The sequence below is a fragment of the Oncorhynchus keta genome, chromosome 34, assembly GCF_023373465.1.
Source record: "Oncorhynchus keta strain PuntledgeMale-10-30-2019 chromosome 34, Oket_V2, whole genome shotgun sequence".
In the NCBI taxonomy this organism is placed as follows: Eukaryota; Metazoa; Chordata; class Actinopteri; order Salmoniformes; family Salmonidae; genus Oncorhynchus; species Oncorhynchus keta.
The window spans coordinates 43,721,036-43,740,810 of NC_068454.1; the positions used below are offsets into that span (position 1 = coordinate 43,721,036).

The window sequence follows — 19,775 nt, forward strand, 5'->3', positions numbered from 1 at the left end:
ACAAGCACTTTGTGACATCTGCTGATGTAAAAAGGACTTTATAAATGCATTTGATTGATTGATTGATTGATTGATGATGCTGTTGACCTTGAGGCCAGGCACCACACCCATAGTAGGGTAATATTTTTAATATATATTAATCAAATCACATTAAACTTTTACCAGTTGGACACAAATATACTTAGAATAAAGCTGATAGCATTTTAAAAATGAATGCAATATTTATTCAATTCAGTTTCAAATCATGAAATTCAATTTCAAATTAGGAATTCTATAATTCAATTTGTGAATTACAAATTCAAAATATAAAATTCCTATTTAATACCCCAATACAAATTCAAAATTATGGAATTCAAATACAACTTCTGTTGGCACTGAAATACACTGTCCCTAAAAGGTAACTTCTCGTTTTTAAAATGGCCTGTCTGGCAATGATATGAGTCAAACATTTATTCTAGTGTCAACATTTACTATAAAGTATAAAAAGGATAATTTTGGTCAAAAAGTATGTCTTGTCTAATACTGAGACTTGCGAGATAATTGGAAGAAATTGTATGTCACGGAATGAAGGGTACTGTAAAAGTTTTCCGTGCGTGGGGTTTATTTTAAATCTTCCCATGGCTGGCAGTACTCAAGTAATCATCAATTCAGAATTTAGCATCAGGCACCCGATAATAATACCCATGGTCAATTTGGTCATGGCCGCATGCATTTTTAAATTAACCAAATCTAAAACGAGACCAAATCAGGAAAGGCAGTCGCCATACCGTACATCCTTGCCCTTTCAAATAAAATATTTAAATCTTGATCCTTTATTTGACCGAGATGCACGTCAAAAGAAAGACGCATCATTCTCAGAAAAAGCATTTGAGCGAGCGAAACAGCACTCTTCTGTCTCAGTTTGTGTAGCCATGTATCTGATGCTGTGTGGTTCTTGTGACTACCCATCCCGCATGCGGGAGCGTAATCATCGCCTGACAATAATTAGCATAACGCAACGGACATAAATATCCCTAGAAAATATTCCTATTCATGAACAACACAAATTAAATATATTGAGACACAGCTTAGCCTTTTGTTAATCACCCTGTCATCTCAGATTTTCTAAATATGCTTTACAGCCAAAGCTAGACAAGCATTTGTGTAAGTTTATCGATAGCCTAGCATAGCATTATGCCTTGCTAGCAGCAGGCAACCTTGTCACAAATCAGAAAAGTAATCAAATTAAATCGTTTACCTTTGATGAACTTCAGATGTTTTCACTCACGAGACTCCCAGGTAGATAGCCAAAGTTCATTTTTTTCCCAAAATATTATTTTTGTAGGCGAAATAGCTCCTTTGTTCTTCACGTTTGGCTGAGAAATCACCCGGAAATTTCAGTCACGAAAACGGTGGAAAATATTCCAAATTAGCTCCATAACATCGACAGAAACATGGCAAACGTTGTTTATAATCAATCCTCAAGGTGTTTTTCTAATATCTATTCGATAATATATCCGTCGGGACAATTCGTTTTTCAGTAGGAGTAATTGGAGTAATGGCTACCTCTGTATTTTACGCGAGAAATCTCTCTCGGAGCCACCATGTGACCACTTACGCAATGTGGCTGCCTACGGCTATTCTTCAACATAAATGCGTAAAACTACGTCACAATGCTGTAGACACCTTGGGGAATACGTAGAAAGCGTAAGCTCGTTGATGGCACATTCACAGCTCAATAGGGACTCATTGGAACACAGCGCTTTCAAAACCTGGGGCACTTCCGGATTGGATTCTTCTCAGGCTTTCGCCTGCAACATCAGTTCTGTTATACTCACTGACAATATCTTTACAGTTTTGGAAACGTTAGAGCGTTTTCTATCTAAAGTCAATTATATGCATATTCTAGCATCTTGTCCTGAAAAATATCCCGTTTCAAACGGGAACGTTTTTTTTTTTTCCAAAAATGAAAATACTGCCCCTAGAGTCGCAACAGGGAAGATTATGGCATGTCATTATTTTTTCAGCCAGACAGCATCAGATACATGGGCTAGATATTGTAAAACAGAGGGGTGTTGTTTCGCTCGCTCAGAATGCTCCGATGAGATACACTATATGACCAAAAGATGTCGAAAATCTCATTCTAAAATCATGGGCATTAATATGGAGTTGGTTGCCCTTTTCTGCTATAACAGCCTCCATTCTTCTGGGAAGGATTTCCACTAGATGTTGGAACATTGCTGCACGGACTTGCTTCCATTCAGCCACAAGAGCATTAGTGAGGTTGGACACTGATGTTGGGTGATTAGGTCTGGCTCACAGTCTGCATACCAATTCATCCCAAAGGTGTTCGATAGGGTTGAGGTCAGGGCTCTGTACAGCCCAGTCAAGTTCTTTAACACCAATCTCGACAAACCATTTCTGTATGGACCCTGTTTTGCACGGGGGCATTGTCATGCTGAAACAGGAAAGGGCCTTCCGCAAACTGTTGTCACAAAGTTGGAAGCACAGAATTGTCTACAATGTCATTGTACACTGTAGCGTTAAGATTTCCCTTGACTGGAAATAAGGGGCCCAAACCCCAGACCATTATTCCTCCTCCACCAAACTGTAGAGTTGGTACTATGCATTGGGTCAGGTAGCGTTCTCCTGTAATCCGTCAAACACATATTTGTCCTTTGGATTGCCAAATGGTGAAGCGTGATTCATCACTCCAGAGAACGCGCTTCCACTGCTCCAGAGTCCAATGGCGGCAGGATTTACACAACTCCAGCCTGCGCTTGGCATTGCGCATGATGTTCTTAGACTTGTGTACCGCTGCTTGGCCATGGAAACCCATTCCATGATGCTCCCGATGAACAGTTCATGTGCTGATGTTGTTTCCATAGGCAGTTTGGAACTCGGTAGTGAGTGTTGCAACCAAGGACAGATCATAGTTACACGCTCTGCACTTCAGCACTCGGCGATCTCGCTCTGTGAGCTTGCGTGGCCTACCATGTCACGGCTGAGCCGTTGTTGCTCCTTGACGAACTGACATCCTATGACTGTGCCGCGTTGAAAGTCACTGAGCTCTTCAGTACGGCTATTCTACTGCCAATGTTTGTCTATGAAGATTGTATGGCTGTTTGCTCGAATTTATACAGCTGTCAGAAACGGGAGTGGCTGAAATAGCCGAATCCACTAATTTGAAGGGGTGTCCACATGCAGTTGAAGTTGTAAGTTTACATACACTTAGGTTGGAGTCAATTAAACCCATATTTCAACCACTCCACAAATTTCTTGTTAACAAACTAAGGTTTTGGCAAGTCGGTTAGGACATCTACTTTGTGCATGACACAAGTAAGTACATTTTCCCATTTTTTTTACAGACAGATTATTTAATTTCTAATTCAATGAAGTTTACATACACAAAGTTGACGGTGCCTTTAAACAGTTTGGAAAATTCCAGAAAAGTATGGCATAGCTTAAGAAGCTTCTGATAGGCTAATTGATGTAATTTGAGTCAAGTGGAGGTGTACCTGTGGATGTATTTCAAGGCCTACCTTCAAACTCACTGTCTCTTTGCTTGACATCATAGGAACATCATAAGAACTCCGCCACGACCTCAGAAAATACATTGTAGACGTCCACAAGTCTGGTTCATCCTTGGGAGCAATTTCCAAACGCCTGGAGGTACCACATTCATCTGTAAAATAGTATGCACGTGTAAACACCATGGGGCCATCATACCACTCAGGAAGGAGACGTGTTCTGTCTCCTAGAGATTAACATACTTTGGTATGAAAAGTACAAATCAATCCCAAAACAACAGCAAAGGATCTTGTGAAGATGCTGGAGGAATAAGGTACAAAAGTATCCATATCCACAGTAAAACCTGAAAGGCTGCTCAGCAAGGAAGAAGCCACTGCTCCAAAATCGCCATAAAAAAGCCAGACTACATTTTGCAACTACATAAATACCTGTTTGGCCATAATGACCATCGTTATGTTTGGAGGAAAAAAGGAGGGGGATTGTAAGCTGAAGAACACCATCCCAACCGTGAAGCACAGGGGTGGCAGCATCATGTTGTGGGGGTGCTATGCTGCAGGAGGGACTGGTGCACTTCACAAAATAGATGGCATCATGAGGTAGGCAAGTTATGTGGATATATTGAAGCAACATCTCAAGACGCCAGGAAGTTAAAGCCTAGTTGCAAATGGGTCTTCCAAATGGACAATGACCCCAAGCGTACTTCCAAAGTTGTGGCAAAATGGCTTAAGGACAATAAAGTCAAGGTATTGGAGTGGCCATCCCAAAGCCCTGACATCAACCCTGTTGAACATTTGTGGGCAGAACTGAAAAAGTGTGTGCGAGCAAGGAGGCCTACAAACCTGACTCAGTTTCATCAGCTCTGTCCGGAGGAATGGGCCAAAATTCACCCAACTTATTGTGGGAAGCTTGTGGAAGGCTACCCGAAATGTTTGACCCAAGTTAAATAATAATAAAGGCAACGCTACCAAATACGAATTGATTGTATGTAAACTTCTGACCCACTGGGAATGTGATGAAAGAAATAAAGCTGAAATAAATAATTCTATCAACTATTATCCTGACGTTTCACATTCTTAAAATAAAGTGGTGATCCTAACTGACCAAAGACAAGGAATTTCTACAAGGATTAAATGTCAGGAATTGTGAAAAATCGGATTTAAATGAATTTGGCTAAGCTGTATGTAAACTTCCGACTTCAACTGTACATGCCATGTAGTGTCGTTTCAGCCATGAGAATTTAAGGAAAGTTGGTGGGTGCACAGTGTACTGTTCAGATACTGGAATTATTTTGATGAATGTGCGAAGGGAAACTTATTTTTGAATATGCAGGATGTCCAATTGGATTAAAGTAAATTTAAATACATTTGCCAAAATTATATATTTACTCTTGTCTATACAAAAATAAATAAAATAATTCAAATACTTCACCAGAGGATCATGAGCTTCCTAAAAAAATTAGCTGTGGATTGTTTTAAATTAACTGTGCATAGCCCTATGCCTATTTGAGAAGCCTGCAATTTGGACAGCTCGCATGGCAATAGGCCTAGCTGATTATTGAGTTGCAGCTGTCATTGACAAGTAGCTAAAATATGTGTGTAGATAAAGTGTCATGTCTATAATTGAATGAATAATGTTGAGACGAGAAGAAGTGAAGGGATGTGTGGTGAAGATATAGGCACGTCTCTCTCCAGAATACATGCTCTCAGCTCTCCAGAGTGCCGTAGCTGTCTCCCGCTAATTATTGCACATTCAATGTTTCATTGTGTGAATTGTTTCCCCTTTGATTGTTTATTTTTGATTCATTCTCCATTTACATATGTCACCTGTAGTAAATGTACCATTAGTCCCCGTCATTTAGTTACATTAATTTCTGTTTCTCTACCTTTCTTGCCTTTGTGCTGTTGTCTGTGCCCAATAATGTTTGTACCATGTTTTGTGCTGCTGCCATGTTGTGCTGCTGCCATGTTGTGTTGCTACCATGTTGTTGTCATGTGGTTTTGCTACCATGCTATGCTGTTGTCTTAGGTCTCTCTTGTAGTGATGTGTTTTGTCCTATATATGTATATTTGTGTTATCCCAGCCCTGTCTTGTACAGGTAAATAAATACTAAATGAAAAATACAAAAATAAATAATGCATGTAATAATTACAGTCATTTACCGTTCCCATTCTCGGAGTGGAAACGTTGTTTGCAGAGTTCACAACGTGCTACACTTGTGAGAAACAAGTTTTGGTTAATTTCATAACCATCATTTACGAGTTTTGTCAATTTTCATTGTCTTTTGTTTGGATAGCTTAATTTGAGCAATGAGCATGTGTCTGATTTCTCTGTCTTCTTAATATTGAGGGAGTGCGTGAAAGTGCCCATTTGGAGATGTCTTATTTCGAATTGTCTTAACTCACCATGTCCACCAATAATACATTCTTTTTCATCACCTCACACAGTAAGTCCCTTCAAAGTTTTTACATTTTTTTTACATCCATTGCGAATGATAATAGTTATCATTCCAACACTCTCCCCCTTGATAATCACTAAGCCTCGGTGTGCGAGAGCAAAATATAATGATTTGATAATTGCATATATCCATTGGAAAACATCCTTAAATACCTGAACATTTTTCCCAAAAACATCTCTCTGTCCCAAGCTCACAGGTGTGGGAAACTGAAGGCTCAGAATAGGTTAGTTGATACAATGTTGCAAGTTCGCTAACCACGGCTTCATCTGGTCCCAGTTGAGTGATTTGATACAATGTTGCACTTCGTTAATTCAAGTCAAGTCCTTGAGAAAGGGAGCTATACAGGCAGAGTAGAGAGATTAATTTAATTGAAAGAACCTGCATTTTTATTTGTCGGTTTTATGTGTTTTTACTTCGTTGACAATGCAAGTTACAGGCCTACTGCTGCATTGGCCTATAGGATATCATTGAGCTCCATGCATACAGTCATTACTTTAGCCGCCAATGATTCATGGTGTATCAATGTGTCCATTCGGCAGAGGCTGGTGCTCTCGCATTAGTTTAATTTGAACTTTGAGCATTTTATAATTTAATTTCAGATTTTTATGATTAACCAACTCACAATGATTTTGAGAAACAAAATTATCATTATTGAAATAAAACTATTCCACGAAAATGTGCATATGAAAATCATAACTGGCACGCAGATCGGTAGAAATGTTAACATAAATTGTACGCTTCCCCAAACTTGAAACTCATGTGCAGTCTATTAAGTGATTTGTTTGGCAATCAGATGAAAACATCGTAACCTTTTGTGTTCATGCCACATTAAAAGGTGAATTTTTTTTTACAGTTAAACTAAATGCCTTTGCTAAAAAAAAACATAAAAAAATGTATATAGGAGGTCCCATGAAAAAAGGTGCCACCGTTTGGAAATCAAATGCCTGTCCAACTGATTCCTTCTGGTGCCGGCCGTGGCGGTCACCCTTTACATGTCAAGCACGCTACTGTATAACCAGGCTTCAGATTGAATCCCGGCCTAAGTTCATGACACCTATACAAAACACAACTTATGTTCAATAATTGTCTACCATTCTATCCATCATATGGTGCAGCTTTACTGAAGTGTTGATCATGTATATTAATGCTTGCCTCAAATGAAATACACACAAACGTCCCAATCACCATACAGTAAATGTCCTTCGTGAATTGTATTTGTATATTTGTCTAAATAATGTACGCTAGAATAAAACCAATATATCTGTACTCTAGCGACCTTGATCCCCAATTTGTTTGTTGGTAGGAAACTGTACAGTAGAGAAACACCATTGTTCGGGCAATTACATCAGGTTGATTACATCAGGTAATCAACTAAAAAGTACATCAGACACCACAAAGCACTGTTAATCACTGCAAGTTCTGCTTCACGTTAATACACTGCACATAATACACTTTGAAATTATGTTGGATGCTGTTCTACAAAGAGGTATCAACATCTCTCGCTCGCACACCACGACTGGTTTACATATGTTAGAGCTGGGTTGGAACAAAAGCCTGCAATTTGTTGCTCTCTAGGACCACAGCTGCCCACTCTTGGTGGGAGATCCAATGTATAGTTATTGGGTGAAGTGTGTCCTCCTCACTCCCAGGGAGCAGCATTTAGTCTATTAAACACAACACTGATAAACCATCTGCCTCAAGGCCCTCATTGGCTCTCAACTCAACTCATCTAGGCACAAAGGTGAGTCCAAGGTCAACGAACCGATGAAATACAGTAGAATTGCCTGGATCATTTTGTCAATCAATACTAACAACACGGTGGTTGAATGTAATTTGTTTCTGAATACCTTATGGTAATATATTCGTTTTTTCAGTGTTTTTTTTTATTATTCACAATCATCACTGGAGGACAATCACAATAACCCCAAATCATCACCCCCCCCCTTCAAAAACAACAAAATTAGCATGAACAAGCATTACAAAATCCATCCTAAGAAGAAAAATCTATTAAAACCAAAATTAACTGAAAAATATACACGACATACATGTCAAGTCATTCCATTCCCATAGACTAACCTATCCATGAGATCTGACATATCTAAAAAATATATGTATGTACACACTCTGCTGTATTTTACTGTACAAAATACGACAACACTTTAGGCTTCCCCCTGTAGACATGCAAATGCCTTACTTAGCCCTGCACGATGTCATTTGACGGCCTTTGTGACCACTCAGCACTAATTATAATTGGTTTATGACCTGACATTACAACGGCTATTGACTGTCTCTGAGACTGCACTGGCATGTTGCATCTCAAACAACTGAGCTGACACAGGTTCGTGTGAAGCTTCTAATAATCAAGGGATATGAATGCCAGTAAATGGTCTTGTGTAGCACTTCATAAGGCATTGAACATGTCTACATGAGACCCTTGTACAATTAAGTGTGCCCCAAAGGACTTATTTTCAGTGGGGGTCAAAGATGAGAGCATTCAGCCGGAATTGCACTTATTTGCGGACAACGTCACAGTCAAGGTGAACTTGCATTGCCTACAGCATGTCTCTGAAGAGCTGTGGAGCATATCCGTATGCATCAAAACCCCAAAATAAAGAGAGGGTAAAATTTAAAAGGGTACATATGTGTTTGTCTCTTCCAATGTCTACCACGATGAAAACTAACATGGCAAAACTAGTTAAGCTGAAAGGGGAAAAGAACCATGCACTTGTAAGTGTGGATGTTGAAACCCTAATGGCTCCTGCCGGAGATGGAGGCAGTCTGCTATGTGCTTTGCCGTGAGAGGGATCGTCTCAGAGGTGGAGATTGAAGTGGCATTTTGGATAAGTGAGAGTTCCCACTTGTAGTCTTGCCAATTCTGGTGTCCATTGTCTTTGACAGGTGTCCTTGGGAGTTCTCTGACTGCAAACACATGCACACACAAACATACGCAGGCACACGCACAAACACTATCAAACTCTCTCTCAAACTAACACAAAGTATGTGATTTGCACACACACGCACATACCCACACACACACAACTCTCACTGTCCACCTCTGCCTTAACGCTTGGTCCAAAAGCCACCAGCCTTTCGTGCAGGCTTCAGCAATTTTTTTTACAGTGAGGAAGTCCTGCAAAAGTCCTGCCGAAGGTCTCCACCACATCCTACTCTTCCTCCTCCTCATCATCATCGGGCAGCGGTAGGATCTCTTCCTTGAGACACTCCCTGTAGAAGCTGGTGAGCGAGGCAAAGAGGTGCAGCCTACTTCTCTGGGACAGGAAATGACCCTCATCTGGATAGATCTAGAACGCCACAACAATGAGCACAGCGGCATCAGTGAAAAGACAGTATACTTATATTTATTTAAACTACTACTTTATGGGTGTGTGTAATTACTCTCCTCTCATCACAGTTTAGTTTAGCTTATTAGGATCCCCATTAGCTACTGCACATGCAACAGCTACTCTTCCTGAGGTCCACATAAAACGTGCAAATACATGACAAAGTACAGGACAGTTATAGATTAGAACGACATGTTAAATTACATTCCAAATAAAATGTAAATATGATTTAAAGATTGGAGAGACACCAAGAGACAATAAAATGACTATTTACACACTATTCGTATATACTGTACATATGCATATTCTTAGATAGAGTACAGTTACATTAGATCTTTAGAAAGAGGAGAGGCTCTGTGATACAAAATGTTTTTTATCAAGCTAAACTTGCTTTTTGCCCGAGTTACCTCTGGTGGCAGAGCATTCCATGATGACATGGCTCGACAGATAACTGAGAAGTGCATTGAATCGGTTTTTGGTTTGGGTACAAGTGAAGAAGCCCACAGTGGCATGTCTGGTGTGGTATGTATGTCTGTTTGAAGTATATGCAAATAGATTGCACAAGTGATTAGGCATTTTCAACACACAAATGCTTCTTAAAAAGACTAGAACAGAAATAGTAAATTTGTCCTCAACCCTCAACTATGAAAGACTATCATTCATCTCCGGCGCGGCCCACGCTTGGATTGCGTCCTACCTGACAGGTCGCTCCTACCAGGTGGCATGGCGAGAATCTGTCTCCTCACCACGCGCTCTCACCACTGGTGTCCCCCAGGGCTCTGTTCTAGGCCCTCTCCTATTCTCGCTATACACCAAGTCACTTGGCTCTGTCATAACCTCACATGGTCTCTCCTATCATTGCTATGCAGACGACACACAATTAATCTTCTCCTTTCCCCCTTCTGATGACCAGGTGGCGAATCGCATCTCTGCATGTCTGGCAGACATATCAGTGTGGATGACGGATCACCACCTCAAGCTGAACCTCGGCAAGACGGAGCTGCTCTTCCTCCCGGGAAGGACTGCCCGTTCCATGATCTCGCCATCACGGTTGACAACTCCATTGTGTCCTCCTCCCAGAGCGCTAAGAACCTTGGCGTGATCCTGGACAACACCCTGTCGTTCTCAACTAACATCAAGGCGGTGGCCCGTTCCTGTAGGTTCATGCTCTACAACATCCGCAGAGTACGACCCTGCCTCACACAGGAAGCGGCGCAGGTCCTAATCCAGGCACTTGTCATCTCCCGTCTGGATTACTGCAACTCGCTGTTGGCTGGGCTCCCTGCCTGTGCCATTAAACCCCTACAACTCATCCAGAACGCCGCAGCCCGTCTGGTTTTCAACCTTCACAAGTTCTCTCACGTCACCCCGCTCCTCCGCTCTCTCCACTGGCTTCCAGTTGAAGCTCGCATCCGCTACAAGACCATGGTGCTTGCCTACGGAGCTGTGAGGGGAACGGCACCTCAGTACCTCCAGGCGCTGATCAGGCCCTACACCCAAACAAGGGCACTGCGTTCATCCACCTCTGGCCTGCTCGCCTCCCTACCACTGAGGAAGTACAGTTCCCGCTCAGCCCAGTCAAAACTGTTCGCTGCCCTGGCCCCCCAATGGTGGAACAAACTCCCTCACGACGCCAGGACAGCGGAGTCAATCACCACCTTCCGGAGACACCTGAAACCCCACCTCTTTAAGGAATAGCTAGGATAGGATAAGTAATCCTTCCCCCCTAAAAGATTTAGATGCACTATTGTAAAGTGGCTGTTCCAATGGATGTCATAAGGTGAATGCACCAATTTGTAAGTCGCTCTGGATAAGAGCGTCTGCTAAATGACTTAAATGTAATGTAAATGTAATTCATGTTCTTGGTGTTAGTTCTATGTGTGCAGTGAAGACAAGGCGTGCTGCTTTGTTTTGTGCCAGTCACAGCTTTGCTAGGTCTTTCTTTGCTGGCCATGGCCATATTACCGGACAGTAATCAAGATGGGACACGATCAGAGCCTGAACAACTAGTACAGTTGTTCCTGTACGCAGAACATATTTTTAGAACTGACATCTCTCTCTCCCCATCTTCACTTCAACTTTGTCAATATGACTTGAGCATGATAACTGACCATCCAATGTTACTTCTAGGGGTTCAGCTTCTTCAACTCAATGGTCACACCCTTTATGTGCATTTCCAGTTGTGATTCAAGTCTAAGAGAACACATTGAACCAAATACAATGATTTTGGTTTTAGATGTGTATAAGGTCACTTTATTGTTATTTAGCAATTCTGACACTGAATTACAACTCCTTCCTAAGAGTTTCAGTAAGTTCACTGGCTGTAGGTGCTGATGTGTAGTGTGTTTAATCATCAGCATACATAATCATTTTTAGCTTCTTGTAAGACAAGTTGCCAATAATTTGTAAAGATATAGAGGAGTAATGGCCCAAGGGATACCACACTGTCCTTATCGGATGTTAGAGAAGCTTCCCTTTTTTTAACCTTTATTTAACTAGGAAAGTCAGTTAAAGAACAAATTATTATTTTCAATGACGGCCTAGGAACAGTGGGTTAACTGCCTGTTCATGGGCAGAATGACAGATTTGTAACCTTGTCAACTCTGATATTTGAACTTGCAACCTTTCGGTTACTAGTCCAACGCTCTAACCAGTAGGCCACACACCTACCCCATTGAAGAACACTCTCTGGGTTCTATTGGATAAGTAACTCTCCGACCATTTGATGACAGGTGACGTAAAGCCAGAGCAAGTGAGTTTTTCAGTAACAAATGATGATCAATAACATCAAAGGCTGCACTGAAATATAACTATACAGCTCCAACTATCATTGTATTATCCATGTATTTTAGCCAATCATCATTCATCTGAGCCAGAACGGTAGAAGCTGAGTGCCCTTCCCTATATGCAGTGGCTGGTGTTACTGTATGTTTATGGTACTACAGACACTACAATAACATACTGTACATACATAGCATGGGTAGGGTACTGCATAGTTTCGTTACTGTTAGTATACATTTAAAGCAACCATAGCTTGGGTAGACTTATGGCTTAAAGAATCTAGTGTACCTACACAGAACCTGTATTCTACAGTATAGTGGGCAATGACATTCTCCATACCTGCATCGAGTAGTTTGCTCCAACTTTCACAAGGTTCTTAATGAGCTCAGCAGTATGCTGAAAGTGGACGTTGGCTGAAAGAAGCATAAGAAAATGTGTCAGCAGAATTCCGCTTGAGTCGTCACGGGGAAGAGCAGCAAGATCACATAATGACAGAAAACTTATATTTCATAAAAACGGTCATTTTTGTTAAAAGTTCTTCAGTTTTTGTCATTGTTAGATTATTGCTGTTTTAAGTGTCGTTTGGCAAGACGCACACTGCAGACTGGTCCTACATAGTAAATAACAACACAACAGCTACATAACTGACCCCAGATCATTGTTGATGCCTTTTTCTTGGTTTCACATAGTTAGTCACTCACCATCTGCTGTGCCGTGTACAAGCATCAGAGTCTGTTCCCTCAGTGGCTGGACATTCTGCAACACACTGGAGAACTGCAACAGAGCCAACCATAGAAGTGTTAAGAGTATTAGAAAGAGTTTGCTGGCATATTGTTAGAAAGGGAAGGTCAACAAGCATTCCTAGTGGCTAGTGAAAGTCTATACATCCCTTGCACAGTCTTCACATTCTGCTGCCGAAAAATTACATCTAAAAATGTATTAAATTAGATTTAGTTTTTTATCGATCTACACAACTTACTCAACACTTTCAAAGTAAAAAAAATATATATATATAAAAAATGAAGATGTATTGATTGTGTGCCTTCACACCCCAGAGATAATACTTGGTAAAATAACCTTTGGCAGCCATTACAGTTGTGAATCATTTTTGAATAAGATTCTATCAACATTGCACAACTCTTATGGCAACATACACTGAGTGTACAAAACATTAAGAACACATTTCTAATATTCAGTTCCACCTACGCTTTAGCACTCAGAACAGTCTCATTTCGTCGGGGCATGGATTCTACAATGTGTCGAAAGCATTCCACAGGGATGCTGGCCCATGTCAACTCCAATGCTTCCACAGTTGTGTCATGTTGGCTGGATGACCTTTGGGTGGTGGACCATTATTGATTTTATTTTTATTTAACCTTACTTTAACTAGGCAAGTCAGTTAAGAACAAATTCGTATTTACAATGACGGCCTACCAAAAGGCAAAAGGCCTCCTGCAGGGACGGGGGCTGGGATTAAAAATACAAAAAATGAATAAAATATAAATATAGGACAAAACACACATCATGACAAGAGAGTCAACACAACACTACATAAAGAGAGACATAAGACAACAACATAGCAAGGCAGCAACACATGACAACACAGCATGGTAGCAACACAACATAACAACAACGTGGTAGCAACAAACATGGTAGCACCACAAAACATGGTGCAAACATTATTGGGCACATTATCGGGCAGACAGCAGCACAAAGGGCAAGAAGGTAGAGTCAACAATACATCACACAAAGCAGCCACAACTGTCAGTAAGAGTGCCCATGATTGAGTTTTTGAATGAAGAGATTGAGATAAAAATGTCCAGTTTGAGTGTTTGTTGCTGCTCGTTCCAGTAGCTAGCTGCAGCGAATTGAAAAGCGGAGCAACCCAAGGATGTGTGTGCTTTGGGGACCTTTAACAGAATGTGACTGACAGAACAGGTGTTGTATGTGCAGGATGAGGGCTGCAGTACATATCTCAGATAGAGGGGAGTGAGGCCTAAGAGGGTTTTATAAATAAGCATGAACCAGTGGGTCTTGCGAGGGGTATACAGAGATGACTAGTTTACAGAGTAGTATAGAGTCCAGTGATGTGTCCTATAAGGAGCATTGGTGGCACATCTGATGGCCGGATGGTAAAGAACATCTGGCCGCTCGAGAGCACCCTTACCTGCCGATCTATAAATTACGTCTCCGTAATCTAGCATGGGTAGGATGGTCATCTGAAACAGGGTTAGTATGGCAGCTGGGGTGAAAGAGGAGCGATTACGATAGAGGAAACCAAGTCTAGATTTAACTTTAGCCTGCAGCTTTGATATGTGCTGAGAGAAGGACAGTGTACCGTCTAGCCATACTCCCAAGTACTTGTATGAGGTGACTTCCTCAAGCTCTAAATCCTCAGAGGTAGTAAACACACCTGTGGCACAACAGAGGTAGTAAACACACCTGTGGACACAACCCAACCAAGCCGCACTGCTTCTTGACACAATGCCCACTTAACCGGGAAGCCGGCCACACCAATGTGCAATGTGTTAGAGGAAACACCATGCACCTGGCGACCGTGTCAGCGTGCACTGAAACTTTGTAGCGAGGAAGGGGGAAAAAAGAGGGAGAAGCATCGGGGATAGTCCCATTAGAAGGGATGGGAGTTGAGGAAATGTTGGACGGGCAAGGAGGCATGGCTAAGTACAATAGGAATCCTGACTTAACGAAGTGGTGATTAAAGAGCTCAGCCATGTACTTCTTGTTATTAAAAACCACATCATCAACATTAAGGGACATGGGCAGCTGTGAGGATGTCATGAACATTGTTGTAAGAATTGGACCAAAATGCAGCGTGGTTTGGGTTCATCATCTTTTATTATATGTGAACCGGCACAAAAACAATAAAGAGCAAAGAAACGAACGTGCAGCTTTGTCGTGCTCAAAGGCAACAATACTAAAACAAGATCCCACAACAAACAGGTGGGAAAAGGCTGCCTAAGTATGATCCCCAATCAAAGACAATGATAGACAGCTGCCTCTGATTGGGAACCATACCAGGCCAACCAAGAAATAAAGAAACTAGAATGCCCACCCTAGTCACACCCCGACCTAACCAAAATAGAGAATAAAGGATATCTAAGATCAGGGTGTGATAGAGGAGTGTTATTTCTCCAGGTCTTTAACCGTTTTCCAGAACTTCTTGGGGTTAGACCCACGAAGACATAACTGCTCCTCAAAGTAACTAACTTTGCCTTCCGGATAGCCTGAGTGCACTTATTTCTCATTTGCCTGAACGACAGCCAGTTAGCCTGACTACGCGTGTGCCGAGCCTTTCGCCAAATGCAATTATTGAGAAGGAGTAACTCTGCAAGATCACGATCGAACCAGGGGTTGAACATGTTTCTAATTATCATTTTCTTTATGGGGCCGTGTTTATTAACAATACCACAGAAAATATCAAAAAAGAAGGTCCTTCGACAGTGGGGATCAAGCTGATTCTATAACATTTTACAGGAAGGCTTGCTCATTCAAGTTTCTTAGCAAGGGTCTATGGCAAATCAGGACAAGTCATTTCACTGAGCAGCCATTACGAACACAGGCTGTAAAACAGTGATCTCCAAGGTCATTACAGAAACACCAGACTGATACTAATCAGGATTATTTGAGAGGATAACATCGAGGAGAGAAGCCTTTTCTGCGTGTTTGGAGTATCACGTTGTGGGATTGGTAATAATCTGAGAAAGATTTAGGGAGTCCCATTGCTTTGGGACTTAGTCAGGTGGTTTAAGCATGTCCCAGTTTTGGTCACCTAGCAGGACAAATTCAGACTCAGTGTAAGGGGCCAGAAGAGAGCTTAGGGTACAGGCTGGTGCTGATGGAGGACGATAGCACCCAGCAACAGTCAAAAAATAGTTATTTTGTTTTAATGCTTAAAACCAGCTAATCAAATTGTTTGGTGACAGACTTGGTGTAGACAACCGAGCACTGAAGGTGATTCTTGGTAAAGACTGCCACTCCCCCTCCTTTGGAAGATCTGTCTTGCAGAAAAAGGTTATAATCAGAAAGGTTAACATCAGCATTCTAAACACTCCTCCTTAACCACGTCTCAGTAATGACCAACACATCTGGATTGGAGCTGTGAACCCACACTTTCAATTGAAAGAACACTCACTCAAACATCTGTTGAACGTGAAAAACCCAGCAGTGTTTTAGTTCTTGACACCGGTGCACCTGGCACATTACTACCATACTCTCTTTAAAGGCACTTACATCTTTTGTCTTGCCTATTCACCCTCAGAAAGGCACACATACACAATCCATGTCTAAATTCTTATTTGACCTGTGTCCTTCCCTTCATCTACACTGATTGAAGTGGATTTAACAAGTAACATCAAGAAGGGATCGTAGCTTTCACCTGGATTCACCTGTTCAGTCTATGTCATGGAAAGAGCCGTTCTAAAATGTTTTGTAGACTCAGTCTATATACATTATTTTTGATTGCAGACTGAAAATGGACCATTCAGGAACACTCAACATCTCTTTAAAAGCCACTCTGGTGTGTCTTTGGGTGTAATTGTGTAATGGGTGTAATTGTTCCACTGAAAAATAAAACTCCCCAGGGTTTTCAAAAGCCTACGGCAGGTTTTTCTTTAACTTTGTACCTGGGCTTTCCTCCTTTCATTCTTATTTTAATCTTCGCAAACTACCCAGTCCCTGAAAGTGACAAGCATAACCATAACATGATTTTGCAATCTTAAAACTTAAAAATACAGTGCATTCACTCAACATTATTGGCCTGTATTACAAAGTGAAGGCTGTGTTAAAAAATATCCACTTCAAATTATCCATTCTGTTTGCAACAAGCCTGTTAAGTAATACTGCAAGACAACACAGCAAAGAAATTAACTTGTGAGCCGAAATAAAAAACAACAAGTTTGGGTCAAATCCAATACAACATAACACAGAGTGAAACCCTCTGTATTTTTAAGTATTGTGTCGGCAGCATCATGTTATGGGTATGCTTGTCACCGACAGGGACTAGGGCAAAGAGCAAAGCCCAGGTAAAAAGTTAGAGGACAACCTGTCTCAGTCTTCTGATAAACTAAACCTGGGATAGAGCAGGACAAATATAAAATAAAAATGCCAAAGAAAATGCCAGAATGGCTTTCCAGGAGGTGTTGAATGTTCCTGAGTGATCTAGTGACAATCCATACTTGCTGAAAAAGTCTAAACAGCTTGAATAATCTCAAAAAAGGTTTGAAAATTATTATCCATCAATGATTTCCAACCAAATGTACTGATCTTGAGACATTTTTACAAAAACAATGGATATACACTACTGTTCAACAGTTGTGTCATTTAGAGAAAGAAAATCACATACTTTTGTCCATTAAAATAACATCAAATCGATCACAAATACAGTGTGGACATTGTTAATGTTGAAATTGCTTATTGGAGCTGGAAACGGATTATTTTTTAAATGGAATATCTACATAGGTGCACAGAGGCCCATTATCAGCAATGGCACATTGTGTTATCTAATCCAAGTTTATCATTTTAAAAGGCTAATTGATCATTAGAAAACCATTTTGCAATAATGTTAGCACAGCTGAAAACTGTTGTACTGATTAAAGAAGCAATAAAACTGGCCGCCTTTGGACTAGTTGAGTATCTGGAGCATCAGCATTTGTGGGTTTGATTTCAGGCTCAAAATGGCCTGAAACTCTTTAGTCTATTCTTGTTCTGAGAAATGAAGGCTATTCCATGCGAGAAATTGCCAAGAAACTGAAGATCTCGTACAATGCTGTGTACTACTCCCTTCACAGAGCAGCGCAAACTGCCTCTAACCAGAAAATAAAGAGGAGTGGGAGGCCCCGGTGCACAATTGAGGAAGAAGACAAGTACATTAGAGTGTCTAGTGTGTCAAGTCCTCAACTGGCAGCTTCATTAAATAGTACCCGCAAAGCACCAGTCTCAATGTCAAAAGTGAAGAGGCGACTCCGCGATGCTGGCCTTCTAGGCAGAGTTGAAAAGACAAGGCCATATCCCAGACTGGTCAATAAAAAAAAAATTAAGATGGGCAAAAGACCAGAAACTGGATAGAGGAATATTGGAAAAAAGTGTTGGACAGACAAATCTATGTTTGAGATGTTCAGATCACAAAGAAGAACATTCATGGGACACGGTGTCAAGCATGGTGCAGGCAATGTGATGGTCTGGGGGTGCTTTGGTGGTGGTAAAGTGGGAGATTTATACAGGGTAAAAGGGATCTTGAAGGAAGCTATGACTCCATTTAGCAATGCCATGCCATACCCTGTGGACGGCGATTAATTGTAGCCAAATTCCTCCTACAACAGGACAATGACCCAAAGAGCAGCTCCAAACTATGCAAGAACTAGTTATGGAAGAAGCAGTCAGCTGGTATTCTGTCTATAATGGAGAGGCCAGCACAGTCAACCCTATTGAGCTGTTGTGGGAGCAGCTTGGCCGTACGTAAGAAGTGCCCATCAAGCCAATCCAACTTGTGGGAGGTGCTTCAGGAAGCATGGGGAGAAACCTGTTCAGATTACCTCAAGAAATTGACAACTAGAATGACAAAGGTCTGCAAGGCTGTAATTGCTGCAAATGGAGGATTATTTGATGAAAGCAAAGTTTGAAGCACACATTTAATATTTCAATTAAAAATCGTTATTTATAACCTTGTCAAAGTCTTGACTATATTTTCTATTCATTTTGTTTTCATGTAAAACAAGGACATTTCTAACTGACCCCAAACTTTTGAAAGGTAGTGTGTTGCCCTAAGAGTTCTGCAAAGTTGGTAGAATATCATAAAAAATGAGTCACAGAGGCTGCCAAAGATGCTTCCACCAAGTTTTAATTCTGGAGCTGGAAGACATACGCGATCAAGATAATCAATTCTCTATCATTTTAATTTATTTGGAAACTGTGGAATGGGTTCAAATCAAATTCAAACATTATTTGTCAAGTGCGCTGAATACAACAGGTGTAGACGTTACTGTGAAGTGCTTACTTACAAGCCCTTAACCAACCATTTAGTTCAAGAAATAGAGTTAAGAAAATATTTCATGAATAAAGTAAAGTAAAAAATAAAATGAAAAGTAACACAATAACATAACAATAACGAGGTTATATACAGGGGTAGGGGTGCTGAGTCAATGTGCAGGATTACAGGTAGTCAAGGTCATTTGTACATGTAGGTAATGGTAAAGTGACGATGCATAGACAGTAAACAGTGAGTAGCAGCAGTGTAAAAACAAAGGGGGTAGAAGCTGTTAAGCAGCCTTTTGGACCAAGACCTGGCGCTCCGGCACCCCTTGCGTTCGGTAGCAGAGAGAACAGTCTATGACTTGGGAGACTGGAGTCTTTGAATTTTTTGGGGGCCTTCCTCTGACACCATCTAGTATATAGGTCATGGATGGAAGGAAGCTTGGCCCCTGTGATGTGCTGGGCTGTACGCACTACCCTCTGTAGCGCCTTATGGTCGAATGCCAAGTGGGTACCATACCAAGCGGTGATGCAACTGGTCAGGATAGTCTTGATGGTGAAGCTGTAGAATGTTTTGAGGATCTGGGACCCATGGCAAACCTTTTCAGTCTCCTGAGGGGGAAAAGGTGTTGTTGTGCCATATTCACAACTTTCTTGGTATGCTTGGACCATGATAGTTCATTGGTGATGTGGACACCAAG

At 41.2% G+C, this 19,775-nt stretch overlaps 1 protein-coding gene across 2 annotated transcripts in view; it reads right to left on the reverse strand.

The window, feature by feature from the left end:
- Positions 1 to 3,704: 3,704 nt before the first annotated feature.
- The window catches only part of LOC118367559 (inactive dipeptidyl peptidase 10-like), a 320,765-nt gene continuing 304,694 nt past the window's right edge, over positions 3,705 to 19,775 (reverse strand). For both annotated transcript variants that reach the window (XM_052493923.1, XM_052493924.1), the window contains exons 24-26: positions 12,789 to 12,861; positions 12,427 to 12,500; positions 3,705 to 9,267 (exon numbers count right to left, since the gene is read on the reverse strand). In XM_052493923.1, coding sequence (XP_052349883.1) covers positions 9,130 to 9,267; positions 12,427 to 12,500; positions 12,789 to 12,861 — 285 coding nt within the window. In that variant the 3' untranslated portion in view covers positions 3,705 to 9,129. The remainder of the gene's footprint in view (positions 9,268 to 12,426; positions 12,501 to 12,788; positions 12,862 to 19,775) is intronic.